At 26.2% G+C, this 25,223-nt stretch overlaps 1 protein-coding gene across 1 annotated transcript; it reads left to right on the forward strand.

Annotated features, from left to right (window-relative positions):
* Positions 1-17,863: 17,863 nt before the first annotated feature.
* LOC8259376 (probable WRKY transcription factor 46) lies at positions 17,864-20,201 on the forward strand. The gene is made up of 3 exons (XM_048380153.1): positions 17,864-18,682; positions 18,789-18,917; positions 19,342-20,201. Exons 1-3 carry the CDS (start codon positions 18,384-18,386, stop codon positions 19,946-19,948), a joined length of 1,035 nt encoding a protein of 344 aa, XP_048236110.1. The 5' UTR covers positions 17,864-18,383; the 3' UTR covers positions 19,949-20,201.
* The last annotated feature ends 5,022 nt before the right edge of the window (positions 20,202-25,223 follow it).

Below are 25,223 nucleotides of genomic sequence, written 5' to 3' on the forward strand. Positions count from 1 at the left end.
CGTGTGGACTAACAACCATTGGATCAAATGAACATTCATGATCACACGGTTGAGATCTCTTGCGACATGAACCCTAAATAGTGAAATCCTACAAATTCAACTATAATTCCACTTCATGTCGTGCCAAAGTAACTATGATTCTACACACAGTGACAAAAAATAAGAATTGTACATGATGAATTATAAAGTCTATGTTTGTACACAATATGCGCAGAGAAATAAGTTTTTTAAAAAAATTTATTAAATTATTTTATTAGTTTAACGTGTTTTTATTTTAAAATCTGAATTTTTTTTTAATATTTTGTAAATATGACCGTTAGCAAATAACATTAAATTACATAATATTGTTGATAAGTGTTAGTAAATGTTGATGTGATATAAGAAATTATGTTTAATGTAATCTACAAAAATTATTTAACAAATATTTTTAAATGAGGTTTATATAGTATTATGTGATAATATTATAAACACTGCTAATTCTAATATGCTCTAATGAGAAAATTTATTTTATTTTTAAATTTTTTCATCCCAATTGATAATTGAATGAAATTCAACTTAAATGCATTAGTTTGGTAAAATAATTGTACTAAATAATTTCTTCAAAGTTAAAGTTAGAATTAAGAATTCTTTTTTTTTAATCAGATTTCGGATTTAAGATAGTTAACAAATTATAAGCCAATATTTCATCTCAACAAATTAAGAAATGAATATCAACTTAAACAACATAATAAAAATTAAATTCATATAGCAATAACCTTCATATTTTTGGAGAAACGACAAAAAGAAATTGCCTTCTCACCTCGTTTCAAGTTTTTGAATTATGAAATGACCCCACATTCTCTCTAATAGATCTTATAATTATGTTGTCGTATGCAATGTGACCCAAAATCCCACACCTCGATTAGGATCAAATCCAAAAGATGTCATCAGATTCTTATAGAAACCTATTCAATGGCTAAGGTGACCCGCTGACTATACAGCATGAGCCATATGTACCGATATGGCCCGGAACCTTGGCTGCAAGCATAGAGAGGTCCTCAGATTTGCTTCTAAGAGAGGTGGTGTCACAACCGAGTACAAAGCCACTTAAATGAATATAACTGAGTCATATGGTGAATACAAGGAAATAAGAATTAAGGTGGGAATTGGGGAAAAAACTTTGAAAACTAAGTAAAAATAAATGCGATAGTGATGGTGGCTGGTGTCTGAAGATGCAGAAACATATCTAATAATGGATCCCATTCAAATCTTCATAATCAACTGATCACCATAGGGTCTCAAGACATACACATATATAGCATATGGGTCCTCCTCAAAATTAGAAACAAATGAAAGAATGGTAGGTTTGACAAATAGTTTTGTTGTTGGATGATCATCCACCTGCCCAGTTCAGGTCAGGAGCCCAATTCATTCACAGTTCATCCTTTTTTTGTTTTTTGTTTTTTGTTTTTTTTTTTTTTTTTGTTTATTAACTATGATGGGTGATGAGTTTCATTGTCTATTTAATGTCTTGAATTAGATGGTGACATTTATATGTTTTCTTCTTCTTCTTTTTTTCTTTTGTATTTATTTTGGTTACAGGTTTGAATTCAAACTTTTCTCAAATGTTATCCTATCTGAGATCATTGATTAATTAGTACTTGAATAGGCACACCTGAGTCAGAAATTATAACTTGTACTCCGCTATTATTGCCTACCTCAACCCAAAAGACTTGAGTGGTTTTCAATCATGGGATTCGTCTAATTTAATTCCCACTAGTGTGAGACCTTCTAAAAGCTTTATTAAACTTCTTCTTCTTCTTTTTTTCTTTTTTGTCCTTTTACTTTAGAAATTAGATGAGAAGGCGGGTTAATACTTATTAAAATAATATTAAATAATTTTAATAATTTATTTATATAGATAGTAATGGAATATAATAAATTGTTAAAATGCTATTTTTTAAAATAAAATATCTAAAAGAAATCAAGAAAAATTTAGAAACTTAAACTTGCATTATTAAAAGTGAAGAAAATAATAATATGGAAAATACAATGAAGGTTTTAATTAAATCATTAAAAGAAAAAAAAATAACAATATATTAAAAAATACAAAAATATCCCCAAGAATAGAAAGTGTTATATAAGAAAAAAAAACTATATTAAAATATGTGATAATTTTTTTAAAAAAATATCAAAAATATATAAAAATAACTTTAAAAAATAAAACTATCTTAGTTGAATTATATTATTTTTAATGAGTTTAAATATGTTCTATTATTAATAAACTATACTAATATAAATTTAAATATTAAACTAGTCCAAATATAAATTTTAACACATTAAAGAATTCACAACTAAATTTTTATATTTTTTAATCTTGATTATTTAGACTTTTTTTTTTTTTTGAAATAATGATTTTGAAGAAAGTTTTCTACTATGAGACGAAAGCATCTTTAGAAACTCTTAATTTTGTATAAAAAGATTGAATTTATTTTCACATATTTAGATTCCTCATAGAATGTTATTAACTATATCTATAACTATTGTCTCATTAGAGAGAAATTTTTCAAAATTGAAATTATTAAAATCAGTTTTACGACCAATTATGTTACAAATAAAACTATATAAATTGACTATCATTTGAATTTAATTTATTATGAGCCCACACGATTGAAAAATGAAAAATGTTAAACATCCCATCATTTTTTATTTTATGCTCACCTGATGTGGGATACACTGCTTTTATTAAATTATTTTATAATTTTAAAATATTAAGAGATAATTTTATAAAAGCAGTAGATGCTGCATCAAATAGGTAAAAGATGAAATAAAAAATAATAGGTTATGTAACATTATTTTATAATAATTTAAAAGATAATTTTATATCTCAAAGGTAAATATTGTAGATATATCAACAAAAAATTGAAAAAGAATCTCAAATCCCAATATATATGTGCTTTATTATTTTTTTTAAGAGAAATGACGCTTTATTTCTAAATATTTTATTTAAAAAACAATTAGATTTGATTCTTATAGTTTATACTTAAAAATCTATGCCTTTTCTACTTTGATTTTCTTTTTTACTTTTCACAATGTCATTTTGTTATTTTAGTAAAATTAACTTTATAATTAATTTTTGCTAAAATTGGCCTTGGTCAAGAACTTTGCCAAGCTAGAGAAAGAAAAAAGAGAAAAAGAATGAACCCACAAAATTTGCTTTTTCTACTTTTCTTTTTATTTTATTTCTGTCGTTCGTTTTCTTCTTTTATTTTACTTTATTTATTTCCTTTGTTATGTTATGAAAATTAATATCTTGGGAACAAAAAGATATTAACTTTTATGCAAGTAACGACACATTATTATGAAATAAATATGAAACCAAAAGAGAATTGGTTATAGAGCTAAGAAAGAAACATTGACCTAAAATCAGATCTAATTATAATTGATTCTCATATAGTACTCATTTATATAGAAATAATTATAAATTTAGTGTTTTAATTTGCCTATTCTTTTTATTTTAATGTATTTTTTTTTTGTTAAATTGATTCTCTAAACATGTTAATTTCAATATATTATGGTGCTTAATGTTGGTTTTACAATTTAATATGCAATAATTTAATTCATTTTATATATAAAATTATCTAAATATTCTTACTTCTAATTAATAATAGTTTTTTCTATTTTTATTTTTTCTATTATTTTATTTTCTTTCTATTTTTATTAAATCTTATTTTATAATTATTAAAGTAGAAACATTGGATTAGTTTTTATTTTTATTATACATTTTTAAAAAGTACTCATAATTTTTTTAGTTTCATAAAATTATTTTCTCTCTCAAAGAAATTTATTACTTTTCTCTCTTTTTTTAAGTGAAAGAATATATTTGGCTTTTACCTTTTTTTTTTAGATAGATGCAAAAAAATAAAAAAATAATGTCTAAATTCTTTTATATTTTTTTTATGAATGATAAATTCTTTTATTATTTTATTTTTAATTTATTGGAAAGAAATAGATTTTCTTAAAATATTAAAGCTAAAAATGGATCGAAAATAAAAAATAAAATATGATGTTATTTTATAAAAAGAGTATTTAAGTCAAATTACTGTTCAATATAATAAACATTTTAACCTATAAAAACAGGCTAGAGACACTGTATTATACATTATTAATATTTTTAAACACTTAATTGAGAAAAAAGTGGATCTTCAAATAAAAAAACTTGAAACACTAAATTTATAAATTTATTCTCATTTCCATTCAAAGTAAAAGTCATATTAGTTTTATTTATCTATTAAATGCGTAATATGTAAATAGCAAGCTTAATAACTTAATATTTGTAATTTATCTGTCATTTTTTAACAATATTTCTATATGTTTATAAAATTAAAAATACTTCCCGGCTCACAATATCAAATATCATTAGCATTATACTTTCTTTCTTTCTTTCTTTCTTTCTTTTTTTTTTTTTTTTGGTTACTTTTTAGTGACTGTAAATGACATTTACTTTTCAGTCATATACAGGCGTTAGCTTTATGATATTGATTCCGTCTTGGCAGGAAAATTGAAAGTCCTCAATATTTTTTTAGTTTAATTGAACAATAGATTTCTTTGGATCATTATTAAGCCTGAACTTTTCTGTTTTATTTTATTAAATTTTCAAATTTTAATTTATTTTATTAAGACCTTACACATTAAGATTTTATATACATATTTCATGAGATTTTTATTTATTCTATTGAGTCCTTATACTTTTATTTTCGCTTTGCTTAATGACCATTAAGTCCTAAATACAAGTAAAAATACAAATACAAAGGCTCAAAGAAAAAAAAATTAGATTACTCAATTAAACTAAAAAATTCAAGGACTTGAAAATATATTTTTCCATTTTCTTTTCAACTGACCTTTTAATTCCATAAATCTATATAATCACATATGGTTTGATAAGGATGTACAAGCTATGAAATTAAAGATTAATGAGTTCAGAGTGGAGGACTTGGGTTTCATGGTATCGAACATCATTTATCTATTGATATCATTGAGAAAGAAAAAACTTTATCTTTTTTAATTTTGGTTGGCTTCAGTTGATCCAACAAATCGATTTTGACACTGGAAAAGCTTGTTCATGTTAAATTATTTTAGGTGTATGAGTGGTTTCATTTGTTAGTGATATTTAAACTGATATGCTCCACCTTCTTAGTTTTGCTGAAAGTTTTTCATGTACATGAAAGCAACGTTTTGTTTTCTCCATTACTGAGTTGTGGTCTTTATTCGTAAAACAATATGAATTCAGAGAATTCTATTAAAGGGTGAGGATCAATCCTACTGTTGGGTTGATAATCCAAAATCATGAGCTTTTAGGTAATTTTTCCTTTTAAAATATAAGCTTGATTAGGTTATCATCATCTAGTAACCTGCTGTAATAAGCTATTATTAAGTATGAATTATTTTCTTTGTACTAGAGATATGGTTAGTATATATTAATTGTTAGTGTTAGAGAAATAGAGAATCTTTTAGGTGGGTCATTATAGATCACTTATTTTTTTGCTTAGTTTTCATTCTATGGGATATTAATTCCATCTGAGAGAAAAAAGTCTCAAAACTATATGCATATATAATTAAAATATTTTAGTAATTTATTGGTATATTTTATATACATAATATGTAAAAATATATGCTTATTATTTCATTTTAGTCTTATTGTCTAATTTCATGTGATATTAGCTAAAGAAGAAGAATATGAGACAAATATACATAAACGGACTTTAATTTAGACTTCTATCGCAAAAAGCTTGGAATAAGACACGGGAACTACTAATTTTTGCCGATCTAGCCGAAATATATAAGGCCTACAAGAGAATATTAATTAATTATTATATAATTAAAGATAATTACTCTTAAGTTGTTTATTTTGTTTAGGATAATTAAGAGGATAACTATGGCGGCGTTGTGCTTAGAGAAAGAACCTGCAAAAGGAATCTTTACAAGTAATGGGGATTATTTAAAACACAGGACATCGATCCATCATTCTTCTCTCTGTGAATTCTCTACAGTTCATCTTCTATAAACACTTAGTTAGTTTTGCATTATTTTTTCAAAGATCTAAAAAGGTTTTGAAGACGTGGAGAGTGAGAAACAATTATCTTCATCCCTTAAAGAACTTTTGGATTTTGAGGGAGTTTTAATTTTCTGTTTTAGATTTTTTATGTCTTTCTATTTAATTACAATGGCCATTGGATTGAATATGTCAAGCCAATTTCCATAAATATTTAGTTTAACTATTTACTTATGTATAAACCTTATTTATTATGAGTTTAATGAATGATTTTTTTACCTTCATATATGTATTAGTTTCATCTATGATTGTTGATTGACCATTGTATCAATTTAATAGTAATATTTGTTATGAAAATCTTCAGTTTAAAATTATTAAAAACAACATCTTTACTTTAATCTATATGGGTATAAGACACCAAGGTTGCATTACTAGCTTGAGTAATTTAGGGAAAAGACACATCACTGTCTCATTCATTAGATTTGGACTTAAGAAAAAATAAGAGAATTACTAAGTAAAAGCTAAACTAAATGTTATTTTATCATATAGTTTACATTAAACATTTTATTCACATATTTTATTTTCTAATTTATTTAATTTCTTTTATAAACCTTAAAACTATTCTCAAAAACATTGGTTTAGAGTATTTAGATTTATTTTTAGTGTTTTATGTAATAGTTGGTCTTTATAGTATATATTCTACAGTTCTTCGGAAAATCGACCTCGTAGTAAACTTGTTTATATTATTGTTCGGTTCGTACACTTATGAGTACTGAATTTGAGATGTCACTACCTCTAAAGATAAAGAGCCTTTGTCAATCCAAGTAGATCGGAATTAGTGTTATATATGTATTCTTGGTAGAATAGCAAGGGCATATGTTAATATTGATTGAAACAATTATATACTTCATCTATTTCATACTAATTATTTTTTTTAAATAAGAGAGAAAATTTTAATTATCTAATATTTTTATATATCCAATGTAGGATTAATTTTTTTATATTTTATCCTTGCGTTGAAGTAAGTGTAATAAATTTTACAATATCTATATAAAGGTGATTTAGTCTAATTTAATTAGTTTTTTTATTATAAATAAGCATATTAAATACTTTTTTAATCCACAGAATATTAAAAAGTGACAGTTAATATAGAATTGAAAGAATATATAATATAGATAAAAGAAAAATATCAAATATCTAACTCATGATTTACTCCAAAAAATAGTTAGGTATTAAGTTAATCAGAAACGACAAACTGAATACAAGTGACTTACCAGTAAATTTAATTTCTTTGTTTTCTTCCTTAATGAGGGGAGGAACAGTGATGGTGCTCCGTTTTATACCCAGTCAACACGTGTGAATGGAATCTTTAAAAAGGAATGTTGTAAAGATAATCACATTAGATATTGTATCGTACGGGGCTTTCATGGACCCTCCCATGACGCGGTTCCAAGTCTTCTTCTTATAGCGCGTGCCTTTGAAAGAGTTCCTAAATCTTAAGAGGCTGAATGGACATTACAAATTTGGTAATTTAATCACTTATACATTTAAATTTTAGTTTGATTTAATAAATATTTTTATTTTTATAAATTCTTTTAATTCTTATTTTGACGTAACATATATATTTAAATTCTTAGTTTGATTTAATACTTTTAATTCTTATTTTGACGTAACATATATATTAACTCTAACTTTTATAACATTTAAATTTTTATATGTAATATATGTAAACATAAAGGGCATTAGCCAAAAGTGAATTCCTATCAAATTAATACGTAACTTTTTTTATTCAAAAAATTAATACGTGATTAATGAATGATAAATGGTCATATAAAAAGATTTAAGGAACCCTATTTCGAAAGACTTAGTCAAATCTAAATCTAAGTGAAATGAATGTAACTTAAGTTAAATGATTTCATAATTAATAAGATATGAGAAAAAATAAAGTTTATTAGTTAAGAATTGACATGAGTTAAGAAAATGAATCTAGTAAGAAGTGAAAATTAAGAACTTAAATAATAAGTTAAAAATGTTGTGTTTATGAATACTTGAATTAAATTTAAGTTGTTCAATTTATGAAACTCTCTAATTTAACTTTCTCAGCTTATAATATCGAGTAATGCTACCTAATGTAATATTTAATATTTGTATAAATTTATTTCTTAAAATTAAAATTAATTTTATAAAAATATTAAATATCATATCAAATAGATAAAAAAATGAATAGAAAAGAAATGAGATGTTTAGTATTTTCATAATAATAATAATATATTACTATTAGTAATAATTTAAAATAAATAAATTATGAACTGTGTAATAAAAATTAATTATTCATTTACATGTTTCTTAGTATTAAAATAAAATCACCTTAAAAAAGAAAAAGAAAACTTTCACTCGTAAATATTGATGGATAATAGATGGAATGATTTGAATCCTAAATCATCTCTATTTTTATAACTAAAGATATTAATCGGTTCACACTCTAATTGATTAAAATATATGTTTAATTAAACTTTTAAAATTTATGTGTATTAATTGAAATAAAAGTTAGTTTATAATTTTATATAATCAAACTTATATAATTTATTATAGCTATATATATTCTAATAATATAAGTTATATTTTTAAATTAATTTTACATTAATAAGTCAATATATTTTATTATACTAAAATATCTTTTTTAATTTTATTATTTTTATTTTTTTCAAATGAAATAAATTCCTTAAGAGTATGCTCTTTTTGTTAAGAATCATAATTCTCAATCTTTATAATTTTTAAAATTTTATAAGTTTATTGTTCTTAACAGGTGGAATTTAGATTCTCTTTCTCATATTTGAAATTCCATTTCCTTTCCAAATTAGAAATTAAGTAGAGGTTTTAAAATGGTTTACATATTTTTAATATTATGAAAGATCTTAGTTTCTAATCATTAAACTTTACTTTTTAAAAGATATAAAATATACATATCAAAAACCACAATTGAAATAAAAAATTTAAAATTTGATATAGAAAAATAAGAAAATAATTTTTTTTAAACTAAGAATATTTTATTAGAAAAGATTATTCAACTAAGAATTTTAATTTAATTATATAATTTTAAATTTTATCTTTTGAATTTAAAGTAATATCTAAAAAATATAAGGCTAATAAGTTTTTAGGAATTATCTTTCTTATATGTCTCAATTTATTTTTCTCAAATTTAAATTTTCATAAATTTAAATTTTAGAATTTAATTATATAAAAAATAGTAAAATTTTATGAATTTCTAATATATCGTTATTTTTCCATTAAAAAAACGCTTCCTAATAACTTTAATCAAGCACAATGTTATGTTAACTAAAAAATAATTTAATGTATAAACATGTTTATTATTATTTTACCTATTTAAATTTAGCCATATTTATGTATTATTATTTTAACATATATAAACTTTCTAAATATATATACTTAACCCAGAAGACTTAAGTCGATTTGTAATTTTATAATTTTTCATATTGATTTATTCATTATTAAGTTACTTTTCCAATTAGATAATAATTCGAATTCTATAAAATAGTATTTTAATTATAGTTGAAATATTGTGTTAATTAACAAAATACTTTTCTAATTATATAATAACTATAGATATTTTAAATATAAAAAATAACATATTAATTATATATATAATTAATAAAACAATGATACATTTTTATTTAATGTGTATTTATTTTTAACATATGAAAAAATAATATGTACATTTATCTTTGACACATATATTATGTTGATATATAAATTTTATATTTATAATATAAATAATTTATTAAGTAATAAATTATATTTTTACTAAATGATGATTCAATCCTAAACATAATATTTTATATTTTAATATTATATTATTATAAGTTATTTTTAAATTTTAAACATAGTATTTTTGTAGTATTTAATTTTTAATTTTATAATTAACTAATTAATATTTTAAAATATTTATATATTTATTAAACTAAAAGAGTCATTAAACATTAATGACAAAATGTGGAATACACTTTAAACAACTATTTATTTATAAGTGAAAATGATTAGTGATTTTATATAATCGTTAAACATTATTTTATTTATTTTATATTCAAAATTTTATCTTACATATTATATATAATAAGATTTATAATTATTTTAATATAAAAAGAGGTTTTATTTTTATTTTTATAATATTTTTATTTATATCTATATTGATTTTTTATAAAAATTATATAATGTCTTTCTGTGAAATTTGATATTTATTACATGTAAAGAAAAAGATATAAAAAATATATACAATTGAATTTTTTATCTATTTCATTGCATTAATAAGTTCTTTTACATTTATATAATAAATACTTTTAACATTGTTAAATTTTCTATTATTTATTTTATTATTATAATTTTTAATATCACATACATATATAGATTGAAATTTTTTATTTATTATACTAGACCAATTAATATTTTTAGCATATTACAATTCTTTTAACTATGTCTACGGTTGAAATTTAAAATTTTTGTTCTTTTACTATTTTATGCTTTTTTTCATATATATAAATATGGACATTTATAAGAAAGAAAATAAGATGTATTATCAATATATAATGGCTATAATAATAATAGTAATAAATTATTATTATTATTATCAAAAAATATTAAATATTATATTTAATATGTAATTATTTTATAAATATTTAAAATTAATATTTTTATGAATATACTATGTATTACTTATCATGGGCGTTATGTGCAGATTATTATTATTATTATTATTATTATTATTATTATTATTATTATTATTAACTCGTATATTATTATATACTTTATAGATTTAATGAATAATTAATTTTTAGATAAATTTATATAAAATTAATATATTTTAATTATGTTATATTATTAATTAATTATTTAATAAAAGATATTGCAAAGTTTCCATATTAATAAAGAAAGAAGCAGAAAAACAATTTATTTTAATAAAAAAATTAATTTTTAATTTGATATAATATTATTATTATAATTATATAAATCTATAATTTGTATTTTTAACGAATAAATAGTAAGAAAATATATATAAGAAGAAATAAATCTTAAATTCTCTAATTTGTATTTTTAACGAATTCATAAGTATATAGGAATTCATTAATTCTTTATAGATTAAAAATATATATAATATGATGATAGGATTAGGACTAAATTAGATTAATTACTAATTAATTATAATACTATTAAAAATTAAATTAATTATATATAAATAAAAAATACAATAAAATAAAATAATTATTAATTATATATATATATATATATATATATATATATATATATTTAACTCTAATGAATTCTAAGCACAATAAGAAAAATTAGAAATTAATCATTTTCAAGTATTATGATAAAATTTGTTGAAACCGAGTGGAGAGATAAGAACCACACGTGGATATTGTTTAAAAATGGAAAGACACAGATTTGGCCTATGCATTTTTATCATTATTGAAAATTCACCCTAACGTTTTAGCTATATTTGATCCTTATATATATTTTTCTATTGACATTAGATTTCTTTAATAAAAGATTAGCAGTGGATCCCATACCTTTAATAAAAGAGAATGCAACTTTTAATTTTTTATTAATTCTTTTTAAACATTTATCTCATGTACTTTTCATTTTTACCTTTATTTTTGTACTTTTCATTTTTAACATCATTATTTGAAATTTAATAACTATAAATAGTAAAAAGAAATTACTATAAATAATCTTAACTAAGAATATTTATAGTATTAAACCCTAAATCTATCAGTAGAATATACAATTGTCAATAGCAATTAAAATATTAATCAAGAAAATAAATATATTTGTATGAATATATATATACTTGTGTATATGATAGAAGTTAAATATTTTTTATAATTTGGATGATTATTATTTTTTCAATTATCAGTAACATATTAAAAATAAATCATGTATATGCTAATAAAAATCTGAAAGGTCCAATATTACTAAAACTAAAAATATAAGAATCTAATGTCAAAAAAATAAACATACAAGGGACAGAAATATTAAAGAAATTTAATATAAAAAAATTAAATAAATATTATTCATATATATTCATAAATAGAGCGTATTAATTATAAAAGTAACTAATGTTAATAAAGTTAAAAATACTGACACTGAATGTATTAGGATTTAGGATAAAGGTGCGGGGATAACTGTTGGAAAATTAAAATTCAAGGATCAAATGGAACAAAAGTACGTGCCACGCATTCGCTGGGGCCCACACGCTTAGCTACTTAATTAGAATGGCCAACAATAGAAGAAGGGCCGACAATTTTAGTCACAATCTTAATTCGTTGCAGTTTCGAAGAAGTCTTGTCCCGTTTGTCACGTGAGTTTTGTTTTCTAACCAAAACCTTACATGTCGTATTAGTGTCCAAATTTTGAAAATCCAAGTGCATAAGTTGAGACTATGACCTTTATTTTCTCAAAGAAATGGTCTTATTCTTTCCCATCACTAGAAGATTAGTTACCTTTGCCACGCAAAACTATAGACTATATAATATAATATATTCATATTTGTATGTTTGTCATAAAGACAAAAATACAATGGTTTAGGAAAAAAATAGTTAGAGTTTTAGCAATTTTATCATTTTATCAATTTTATATCTTTTATCTTCGGAATTCAGGATAACTATTTATTTTTCTAATACAATCTTTGACTTTTAAATACTTCGAAAGAGCTACGTAGATTTTATTTTATTTTTATTTTGTATGATTAAATAACGTACTATTTGATGTTTGTGTTAGACCATAATAATAATGTATGGATATAATATGTGATTATATGAAATGATTCATATTAAGGGTTTTAATAATATGTTTAAGAATACTATATAAGTTAGGTTTGATATGGATTTTGATAATTAATGTTTATCCATTATCTAACACCAATCATAGTCTTAGGATTGGTTCATGACAAACTTGGTATCATGAATGAGAATAAAAATGAGTTATTTCATTGTCATGTTTGGTTTGGTAAAAATCACTATGAAATCAATACAGTATTCTTTTCATTATTATAGGCATTTATTCATCCCTCCATTCTTATTTATATTTTTCTATTCCTATTTCTATTCTCCATATTGAACTAAAATAATTATTAGTGTAAATCACAATACTTGAATGTAGTATCTCTTATTTCTAAAAGTAGATATTCTTTCTCTTTGAACTATTCTTTTAATTTATGGATTCTAATGAATTGTGAATTATATCATATGAGATAATTATTTTTTAATAATCATCGTAAGCATATTTAATTTAAAAGACATCACTCCTAAAAATAAATGCTATTATTATTTAAAATATACCTTAAATGTGGCTCGAGGTAAGTTAAGTGATCTTGTCTTCTTTTTTTTCTATATGTGTAACTATGTATTAAGTTGAGCCGTTAATTATAAGATTGAGGTTTTCCTATCTAATTAATCATAGCATCAATAGATATTATTATAAAATTAATCAATGAGAAAAATAAAAGCAAATTTGCTAGTAATTAAAGAGAATATGAGAGAGAAAAAATTTCTCTAGTTTATCGTATTATAGATGTTATCATAATTTAAAATCTTATATGAAACCATAGGCTAAAAAAATGAGTTGAATAAAAAAATATTAACCCATGTAAAATAATGTTTCTTTTTTAACTTATGTATTGGATATAATACTAAAACTTTGAGTTTGAATTTGAGATATATACCTGCATTAAAGCTCTTGAGGGAGTACTTTGTCACTCTTGAGGGAGTATTTTGTCACCCATAAGAGTCCTACCCAACACGTTTTATATTAAATCTAGATATGTATACTAAAAAGACAAAATACATCAATTTGTCTAAAAAAATACCATATGTGGTCAAACTAGTTTTTAAGAATAATTTGGTCATTGAACTGGTGACATGGTATCAATTTATCTATTTTCTAAATTTATGGATTTTTTAGTCTAAATTTTTGTATATTTAGAAAATATATAATAATATTTAAAATCTATTTTATAATTTTAATAAAATTAATATAATTAAGCAATAAGTAGCTATTATTATTATTATGCTTGCTGAAACCGCTCGCATCTCCACCACCATCGGCACCACCACTATTGTAACTGTTTTATTCACTTTTTTTTTTAAGAAAAGAACAGTAAGCATACTAAAAAGTAGCAATATTTATTTTCTTATTGCATTTTGGTTATATATTAATATATATTTTTAATTTAAATAATTTAATTTATTGTAAAAAAATTATTTTTATTTTTCATTGTATCTGCTTTTTTTCTAGAGAATATGTAACTCAGTTTCTCATTTATGTAAAAAATAGAACTAATTTAAGCTAAATATATAAAGATTTAAGCTAAGATGTCCAAAAATTTAAAAAATAACTAAATTGAATACGAGCAATAATAAATTACTTATATCTATAAATTAGTAAAAAAAATATAATTAGTTTATTAACTTTAGATAAAAATTATTATTTAATTAAAAATTAATTTATTAGTAATGCATTAACTATTTTTGTATACATTAGTATAACAATAAATATAAAAGAATAAAACGTCATTATACCTATATTGACCATTCTAAAAAATATTATCAACATATATTTGAAATATCATACCTATGTTTAAAGACTATTAACATAAATCATAAATTCTTTAAAGGATAAATAAATAAATAAATAAATAAATATATATATATATATATATATATATATATATATATAGTGGTTTCCAATTATAATAACATTTTAGAATAAATTAGTGGAAAATTTAAATAAAATTCGAAATATTTTAGGAGTTTATTAATAAAATAAATATAACATTGTGCTATGAATATTAATTAACAACATAAAATTACTATTAAAAATTTAACAAAAATGCAATTTCTATAATTAGATTTTATTATACAATTAAAAATCAATTAATTAATTAATATAATATCAAAAATATAACTAGAATAGTATTTTTTTAATATTAGATCATTATTTAATTAAAAAGTAAATTATAGATATAAAAATTACATTTCACTTTTTTTTCTTAATTGTCCACTAATAGTCTAAAGAGTTGCATAATTTATCTATTATTTAGAATACAGAAGAGTATAACTCAAACTTGAAATCTTACTCAAATCAAAATTGGATCTGCCATCACCCTAGACATGTATGTATGCATTTTTTTGTCTTATTAAGCTACCTTATGGATAAAGCACAAATTATCAAAAATTATATTGATTGTTCATAATTAATATTTATAGTTTAGACGTAATTAACATATATTAGACTTTTAGGAGATTGTTAAATACATCACATACCATTTTTGCTATGTCTGCCAAATAGCTTCCATGGCTATTGTCTTTTTTCATGAAATTGAGCAAAGTTGTACAAATTTTAGATTATTTTAATATACTTTAAGTCATTGTGATACTTTTTAAGAAAAAAGAAGAAAACATTTCATTTGCTCTCTTATTTATTTAGAAAGAAATCCAAGATGTCAAAGCTAATAATGATGATTTAGAGTATAAAACTAAAAATGTCTATTATTTGAAAAATTAAAAAGTAAATCTACATTTTTATCATTATTTAAATCTTTCAATTGCCTAATAATATAATAGGCTAGCAACTATAATTTTTAAATTTTTTAAATTTTTTTAACGAATTTTGAATTATACAATAAAAATAGTCATCTCTTTACATTTAGTATAGACGTACAGACTTGAATTTAAGACATTCACGCTCTAGCCATTTGAGCGAGATATCAAATATAATTCTGATAACGTTTACAATATAATACATGTTAAATTTAAATTTCATTTAAATGTAAATATAAAAGAAATTTAGGAGTACATCCGCACTTTACATGGGTAACCAAACTAGTTTTATTTTTGGGTGAAATTATTGAGCAATATTTTATGTCATTTCAACGTACCTTCTAGAAAGGGTTGTGCATTTCTTACAGTTGTAACCATTACTATATTTAGACAAGTCAAACGCCGTGGTAATCTTAATTACAGTAATACCAAATAAATTCTTCCGATTTTTTTATAACTATTTTAATCTAATAGCTAACATTTTTATATCAGTTTATTTTATTTTCTAAAAAGAGTGAATTACAGTTTTAATATAAAAACCAACTACAAAAATTTAAAAATTTAATTTAAAATTAAGTTCAATAAATAAATAATTATTTTTATTATAGATAAATAATTATACATTTTAATAATAACTATCTCCCACCGTCAAATATGCTATGCACCACCGTAACAACAGTAACCGGTTTTTTATTGATCCAATAATAACATAGATTCTTATTTTTCTCTTTTTCTCTTTATACTTTCTATTCTCTTAAGAATCATATAAATATAATATCTTAAATCTCCCAAATCACAAACTCAAATACCCATCATACCGGACTTTCTATTTTCAAGTTATGAAACAAAATAAAAATAAAAATTTTGGATAAAAAGAAATTACATAAGAATATTTAATAGAAAAGTTCATGAATCAAATAATAATAATCCATCAAATAATGTAGTCTTTTTTCTCATCGGAGAATTCATAGTTGGCAGAGCGATGGAGAGGAGGTGGAATAATATTTTTGACGAGATCGACGGCAATAATGATTTATTGGTGCAAGTCATGGGTTTGTTTGTTCAAATTCATGGTGGATTTAAGAGACCTGATAAGCGCTTGTAATGGATAATCCTTGATCGGTGTGGAAGCACCGTTGGTGGAAAGATATATCAATATATATATATATATTGGAAATATAAATTAATTTGATTCTTATTTGTTTACTTTTTTAATTCGGTTTAAAATTTTTAAAAATTGAAATTATATTAGTTTGATTATGTTTTATTTTAAAAATTTGAATTAATCAAATTAACTAAAATTTTAATTATTTACATAATTTTATTTTTATTTCTAATATGAAATTTAATTTTAAGAATAATTTAAAGTCCGGTCCGGTTATTGTGATTTACATTCTATTTAGTTTGATTTATATTTATATATAATTTGATTAATTTGATTCGGTTTATTCTTAAAACTAATTAAATTTATTCGATAAATTTAGTTCGCCCAACTTGAATTCTCACCCTACATAGAATGGTTCTAAATCTATTTAAATTATATCAAATAGATAAAATTAGATATAAATTAAAATTTACATCATACTATATGAGTATTTATTTTTAAAAGAGAAAATTTTGAAACCAAATTTTTTCCTCACACTAAGTGAGTTTTTAAATTTATTGAGAGTATAACAAGATGATTATCTTTATTATATAATCTATAATATGTTAGCATTTTATATAAATCAACTAAAATATAAATTCAAAATTTAATATTATTTATAAATTACAAATTTTTGCGTCCAAGTCGAGCAAAGGAATCATGTATACATTTAAATTTTATGATTGAAGATTTTAAATTTTTAAATCGAGTCGAGGTGGACATGTGCAGTGCATACTGAGGCAAAGATTAATAAAGATACATATACGTTCCTTAACGTATGCAAGGGGGAGCACATGACGATATCAAGCTAACGTCACGTTATCTCAATCCCACTTTTTTTCCACTATTATATTGCACAACTGATGTCATTCAATAATTTTTATTAATAAAAGAAGGCATGATATTAAGAGGTATTATTTTTTATATATTAAAGAAAAAAGGTCAAGGAAAAAGGAAGCAGCTAAGAGGCGACCATGAATCTTCAATGCTTCTTCCGCGTCCCTACTGCTGCTCAATGCCTGTCAGTGCTCACTACATAGTAGTGATTGGTGAATTTGGGGAAGGAGTTTGAAATGGTCAGCAATCAAAAAACTAGTCCTTTCTCTCGCTCTTTCTATCCACATGACCGTATCAAACAAATCACTTTCTTTCTCGCCTATCATCTCTAGTCAAAATTTACTCCTTTCTTGCTTTCTTTGTTTCTTTTTAACCTTTTCTTTGCTCGCCCCTTTTATATATCCTCACCCATCTTCCTCTCAGCTTCTCAACTACAAGAAAAGGGCACTTGGGCCTCGTTTTAATTCTCTACGCTTTCTGTTCTTCTTGCAACTGATCTTGTGATCCCATTAGCTTTTTCAGCTCTTTTCATCTTTATAACTCAACATTCTTCTCTTTCTCTTTTAAGCCCAACTTTCATGTTTGTTGCTTTTAATTCGGCTTATCAGAGCTTTATCTTAGCCTTCTTTTTCACTTCCTTCTCCCACATAGCAATAGCTCTGTTTAATATCTTCTATCCAAAGCCTGGGTACAAGCCACAGCTGTAGCTGTTTCGAAGTATATCAGTAGTTTGAACTTGTCCTTGGCTGCATTTTTCTAAATGGAAAAGCATACTCTCATCGGTGAACTAACACAAGGGAAGGAGCTCACGGAACAGCTCAAACACCATCTTAACCCTGCATCGTCACTTCAAACTCGTGAATTCCTTGTTGGAAAGATAATTTCTTCTTATGAGAAAGCACTTTCTTTGCTGAATTGTGGTGCTAGTTTTGATGTTCACCATAACCCCAATATTTGCATATCAGAATCGATGCACCCAATTCATAAGCGTAGCCCGAGAAGTGAAATCCCTGATGAAGACTGCAAAGACCAAGCTCAGAAAAATGTATTCAAGAAAAGGTAAATTAATTAGTTTGTAATATTGAGTCATTGAGCTAAGCTATATTTTCAGTTTTCTTTATCTGATTTCGCGGTTGGATATTCATCGTATATTGTTTCTTTGCAGAAAGACACAGCAAAGATGTACAGAACAAGTGAAGGTGTGTTCAGGAACAGGACTAGATGGTCCGCTTGATGATGGTTATAGCTGGAGGAAATATGGTCAAAAAGATATTCTTGGAGCTAAATTTCCAAGGTGTGTGAGATACTCTGTTCATCTTTATCTTCACATTTTAATTTCTTAAGAAAAAAGAATAGAAAAAGTACAGGTGGACTTGAATTATATGCAGCAGCTTTGATTAAATGGTTAGTGTGTAGATGCAGCTTGGAACATGAACCAGTAATAGGAGCATATGTCACTGATATTAATAAATATAATCTATTGGATGTACGTTATGAAAGGTAAAAAGTAATTATAGGTAAAGTTTTTTAAGATAAAAACACACGTCTGGTAGTTTTTTATTAACTTACTTAACAGTACCAAAGTCTGTATGTATGTTCTCTAAGAAGCTGGAAAGGATTGGCTTATTTAAGTACTTCCGTTTGCATATTATTATTTCTTCTTGAGAAAAAGAAGTAAAGAAAGGATTGCTCTAACTTGGAGAGTTATGCAATTACAGGGGATATTATAGATGCACTCACCGTCACTCGCAAGGTTGTTTGGCGATAAAGCAAGTACAAAGATCAGACGAGAACCCTTCAATTTTTGAAGTGACCTATCGACGAAGGCATACGTGCGTCCAAGCTTCGCACTCAGCAATGTCTAATGACAACCCTAAACAGAACCAAGGACATCCTCAGCTACAACAAGAAAAGCCACATAATAAAGAGAAGCCAATACCAACAACAATGGAGGAGTTCCTTAACTCGGAAGGACTTATAGTTAAAACTGAGAATTTGGATACTGGGGAGGAAATCTTTCCATCCTTTTCCTTCCTGGATGCATTGATCGACAAACATAATGAAGAAAACAGTTTCGTGGGCAGCCTTTCTCCGACATTTATATCTCCAGCGACTTCCGAGTCCAACTATTTCTCGACGTCGTCTTGCCAGTTTGACACCCTAGGAATAGGCTACAATGTGCAGACTCCAGAGTCGGAACTCACGGAGATAGGCTCGGTTCCGACTTCGGTCACTAATTCTCCAATAGGGGATTTTGACTTCTCTAACATGGATCTCGAAACCAGTTTCCAATTTGGCAACTTGGAGTTGGAATTCCTTGCTTAGGAGTGTTAGCCACATACTGCATTAAACGTATCAATATAGCCTTAGAAAGGGGGATAGAGTAGAAATTTTCCAGCTGATTAGGTAGCTGAATTTTGGAAATAATGTGTAGCCTGTTAGTCCATTTTTCCTGTTTCTTTCTTTTCTTTCCTCACTCAACTTATTGGTTATTTCAAGATGCTGCAGTGTTGTAATTATTGTTTTACCTGTTTCTTAATCTTGAATGTATTCATAATCTCATGCGATTCATTCTCAACTAGTTGATTTATTTTCTTTTTGTATTGCAAGTGGTTATGCTCTTATTTTCTGGCCTATCCGTTTAAACTACTGCTTGAGTTATGAAAGGGAAATATCTTCTCTTCAAGGTCCAGTATGTCTGTAACACTCGACCATCCACTGATAGTTTTTACTTTCTCCATTTTATTATTCTCTTTAAAAATTTCTCTCAACTAACGGTCCAATGATACGATGAAATTCCATTTTATTCTTACATATTACCTTTATCATTAAGATTGATAAGACAATTAAAAAATCAACAGAATAATCATTTTTAGAAATAAAGATAATATGAAAAGAAATAAAATGAAATGTGATCCTGTTATTGGATGAGTCGTTTGTTGGGAACCACTACTTTTAGCCGGAATTTAACCCCTCTTTTCTTATTTCTCTTTTTTTTTTTTTACTTTTAATTTTTAATATTACTTTTCAGTTTTTAAGTTTTCTTTTTTCTTTTTTTTTTTTTACAGTAGATACTGTTAAAAATAACAACCGCATTTTGGTTCGATTCGAGATCTTTTAACTCCCGACATTAAAAACTGACGGGTGGTTAGTTTTTTTAAGTCCTGAGTACCTTCTTGTTAGAGCATTTTGATTGCTGCTCTTCTCTAAGGCTGTCTTTTTTGTCCTTTTCTAAGATTAATACAGTTTGAATTTTTGATTATCTTGCCTCCTTTGGGTGCTTGGCGGAGGTTCTTCCTCCTCCCTCCCTATGTTGTATTCATTGAACTTGGTGGTTCTATGCGGCACACTTAGCTTGGATTTGAGTTCTATCTGGTTGATTTTCATGCCCTTTAAATGATTCCTCGGTGATAATGCTGATAATGTTAGATATTTGCTTTGTTTTATTAATAATATCTGTATTTTTCTTTGGTTGGTTTAGAAAGTCTTAGTCTATAGGAAAGAGCTATTCTTTAGGAAGAATAGAGTTTATTTTATTTTCAAATCTTTCTCCACGATTCTAGCTGATAGACGTGGCTTTCTATTATTTCCTTTTATGCTTGTAAGGCTATTTATAGTTGTTGCTTCTTAATGAATATTTATCCTTACTAGCTATTCCTTGTGTTATTTCAAAACTTAACATTTGGTATCAGAGCTGTGCAAATTGTCAAATTGGGTGTGTGAAATTGACAGAGTGTGAGAATGGCAAATTAATAGAAGTTTGTACAACCATCCATCCCAAAGTTCGATGTCATTATAATTATTGGTCAATGACAATGGAGAATTTTCTGAGAAGCAAGGAGATATGTAATCTGGTTGATGAAAGAATTTCTACTGCACCAATTGGGATAGCATCAGCAAGTGAGGTGCAGAGAAAGACAATGGAAGAGACAAACTCAAGGATTTGAAGGTCAAGAATTTTCTGTTTCAGGTAATTGACAGAGAAATTCTTGAAACAATTCTTGACAAGAGAACATCAAAGGCAATTTAGGACTCAATGAAGCAAAAGTATTCAGGGTCCACGAAGGTGAAAAGGGCCCAACTTTAGGCATTAAGAAGGGAGTTTGAATTGTTGACCATGAAAGAAGGAGAGAAAGTAGACAACTTTTTGGGGCGAACCTTGACCATGGTGAACAAAATGAAGTCAAATGGTGAGACAATACAGTGGTCAGTAAAATACTTAGTTCATTGCCTGTCAAACTCAATTATATTATGTGTTCAATAGAGGAATTAAATGATCTAAACACTCTAAGCATTGATGAATTACATGGAAGTTTGCTAGTTCATGAACAAAGGATGCAAGGCTACTAAGAGGAGGAACATGTGTTGAAAATGGCTCATGATGATCGATCAAGCAGAGGAAGAGGTCAAGGCATGTTCAGAGGAGGACGTGGCAGAGGTAGAGGGAGGCAACATATAAACAAAGCACTCATTGAATGTTTCAAATGTCACAACTTGGGACATTTTCAATACGAGTGCCCTGAATTGGAAAAGAAAGCTAACTATGCTGAATTAGAAGAAGAAGAAGAGCTGTTGTTGATGTCCTATGTAGATTTTCATCAAGCAAAGAGAGAAGAGATATGGTTCCTTGATTCAGGATGCATCAATCACATGATAGGGAACAAAGAATGGTTCTCAAATTTGGAAGAAAATTTCAATCGAACAATGAAGCTCGGAAATAATTCGAGAATGTCGGTAGTAGCAAAAGGAAGTATACGGCTGCAAGTAAATGGCATAATTTAGGTAATATCTGATGTCTACTATATTTTTGAACTTAAAAATAATCTGTTGAACATAGGACAACTTCAAGAAAAAGGGTTAGACATTTTAATTCAGAATGGAACTTGCAAAGTATATCATCCTAAGAGGGGATTGATTATGCAAACTAATATGAGTGGAAATAGATTATTTTTTCTGTTAGCTTCTATACCACATATAAATTCCATGTGTTTGCAAACTAAAGATGTATCGGAGAAAGAGGCTCACATGTGGCACTGTCGATTTGCTCATTTGAACCAGAAGGGATTGAGAACGTTGGCTTTCACAAGGATGGTGATTGGCTTACCTATTTTAAAGTCTCCTAAGGAGATATGTACGACTTGCTTAACTGGGAAACAACACATATGCCAAGAAGGAGTCTATAGAGGGCATCAAAGCAACTTCACCTGGTACATTTTGATATTTGCGGTCCTCTCAAACCAATCTCACACGGTGACAAGAGGTACATCCTAAGTTTTATTGATGACTTTACCCGTAAAACTTGGATTTACTTCTTACTTGAAAAATCAGAAGCTTTTATTACATTCAAACATTCTAAAGCTAGTGTTGAGAAGGAGACAGGTGCATTTATAACTTGTTTGAGGACTGATAGAGGTGGCGAGTTCACCTTAAATGAATTTGAAGAATTTTATAAGTCACAGGGCATTAGTAGGCAATTGATAGCAACCTATACACCACAACAAAAGGGAGTAGTCGAAAGAAAGAATAGAATGATTATGAATGATGTTTGACCCATGCTAAATGAAAGAAAAGTTTCCAAAGCTTTCTGGTATGAGGCAACAAAATGGTGTGTGCACATTTAAAATCGATATCCAACAGCAACAGTTGAAAATAAAACCCCAGAAAAGGCATGGAGCAATGAGAAACCAGTAGTAGAATACTTCATAATTTTTAGACGTGTGGCATACGTTCATATACCAGATCAGAAAAGGAGCATACTAGACGATAAAAGTAGAAGATGTGTTTTTCTAGGGATTAGCGATGAATCAAAGGCGTGGAGGCTTTATGATCCAATCTCAAAGAAAATTATAATTAGCAAGGATGTTCTCTTTGAAGAAGAAAAAGGCTGGGTTTGGGGCAGATCCGATGAAGAATTAAAGTGAAATACACTAGAATGGGGAGATGAAGAAGAAGACAATATTGTAGTTGATCAGAATGAAGTAGAATATGGTGAAATGCATTCAAATAATTCAAGCAGCAGTTCTAAAAATTCCAGTAGCTCCAGCAAATCGAGCAATCCAACAAATTCTCCTCCAAATGAGCCAAGTTCCGATAATAGCGAATTAGTTGAGGGGAAGGGCGTGCGAGAAAGAAGAGCACCAGGATGGATGGCAGATTATGAAACAGGAGCAGGCCTCTCTGGTGAAGAAAATTTAAATGCATTAATGATGGTAACAGAGAATGATCTGATGTCCTTTGAAGAAGCAGTGAGAAGCAAAAAATAGAGGGAAGCAATGTCATCAGAAATTGATTCAATTGAGAGGAACCAGACCTAGGAACTCATTGTGGCTCCTACAAAAACAAACCCATTGGAGTCAAGTGGGTGTTTAAAACAAAGCTTAATAAAGACGGTGATGTGGAGAAGATCAAAGCGAGGCTGGTAGCAAAAGGGTACGCACAACGCCATGGAGTATATTATACTCAAGTATTTGCTCTGGTAGCAAGACTCGACACTATCTATGTAATTCTTGCAATAGCTGCACAATTCAGTTGGGAGGTCTTCCAACTTGATGTAAAAAGCGCTTTCCTTCACAGAGAACTGAAAGAGGAAGTATATGTTGAGCAACCTGAGGGGTTTGTAAAGAAAGGATAAGAAGAAAAGTTTTACAGACGAAAAAAGGCATTATATTGGCTCAAACAGGCGCCGCGAGCTTGGTACAACATAATTGAAGCCTACTTTATATACGAAAAATTTGAAAGATGTCCCAGTGAGTACACTCTGTTTACAAAATCAAAAGGAGGTAAAATCCTAATTGTGAGCCTTTATATTGATGATTTAATTTTTTCTGGAAATGATAGAAGCATGTGTGATGAGTTTAAAAACTCAATGATGTTAGAGTTTGATATGTCTGATTTGGGGAGGATGAAGCACTTTCTTGGAGTAGAAGTGAAACAATGTGCAGGTGGAATCTTTATCTGTTAAAGAAGATATGCAAGGAAAATTTTAGCAAGATTTGACATGGAAAACAGTAATGTTGTGCAAAATCCAATAGTGTCGGGTATGAAGCTATGCAAAGATGAGGGCGGTGTTAGAGTTGATGAAACTCTGTTCATGGCTAATCCTATTATGTCTCATTGGCTTGCATCGAAGAGAATTTTAAAGTACTTAAGAGGTACTGTTAATTTAGGAATGCTCTATAGAAAAGGAGGAAGCAGTCTAAAACTCATGGCCTTCACCGATAGTGATTTTGTCGGTGACTTCGACGATTGAAGAAGCACTTTCGGATTTGTGTTTAAATTAGGGCCTGGAGAAATTTCTTGGGCATAAAAAAAAACAGCCAGTAGTCGCCCTCTCTACCACCGAAGCAGAATATATAGCAACAACCTTGTGTGCGTGTCAATGTGTTTGGCTTAGAAGAATGCTGGAAAAGCTTGAGGTTGAAGAAAAAAGAAGGCCCGTGATTATGTGCGATAATAGCTCTACTATACAGCTATCCAAAAATCATATGTTTCATGGAAAAAGTAAACATATTGATGTGAAATTTCACTTTCTGAGAGACTTAGTGAACGATGAAGTTGTCAAGCTGAGCTGTTATGCCTCTAAGAATCAAATTGTAGATAT

This window comes from Ricinus communis, chromosome 1, assembly GCF_019578655.1.
Source record: "Ricinus communis isolate WT05 ecotype wild-type chromosome 1, ASM1957865v1, whole genome shotgun sequence".
NCBI classification, from domain to species: Eukaryota; Viridiplantae; Streptophyta; class Magnoliopsida; order Malpighiales; family Euphorbiaceae; genus Ricinus; species Ricinus communis.

Excerpts from the sequence above, each read along its gene's own strand:
- LOC8259376 (XM_048380153.1), top strand. The coding sequence starts at position 18,384 with ATGGAAAAGCATACTCTCATCGGTGAACTAACACAAGGGAAGGAGCTC. Across the intron at positions 18,683-18,788 it reads AAAAATGTATTCAAGAAAAG|AAAGACACAGCAAAGATGTA; the intron begins GTAAATTAATTA and ends GTTTCTTTGCAG. Across the intron at positions 18,918-19,341 it reads CTTGGAGCTAAATTTCCAAG|GGGATATTATAGATGCACTC; the intron begins GTGTGTGAGATA and ends ATGCAATTACAG.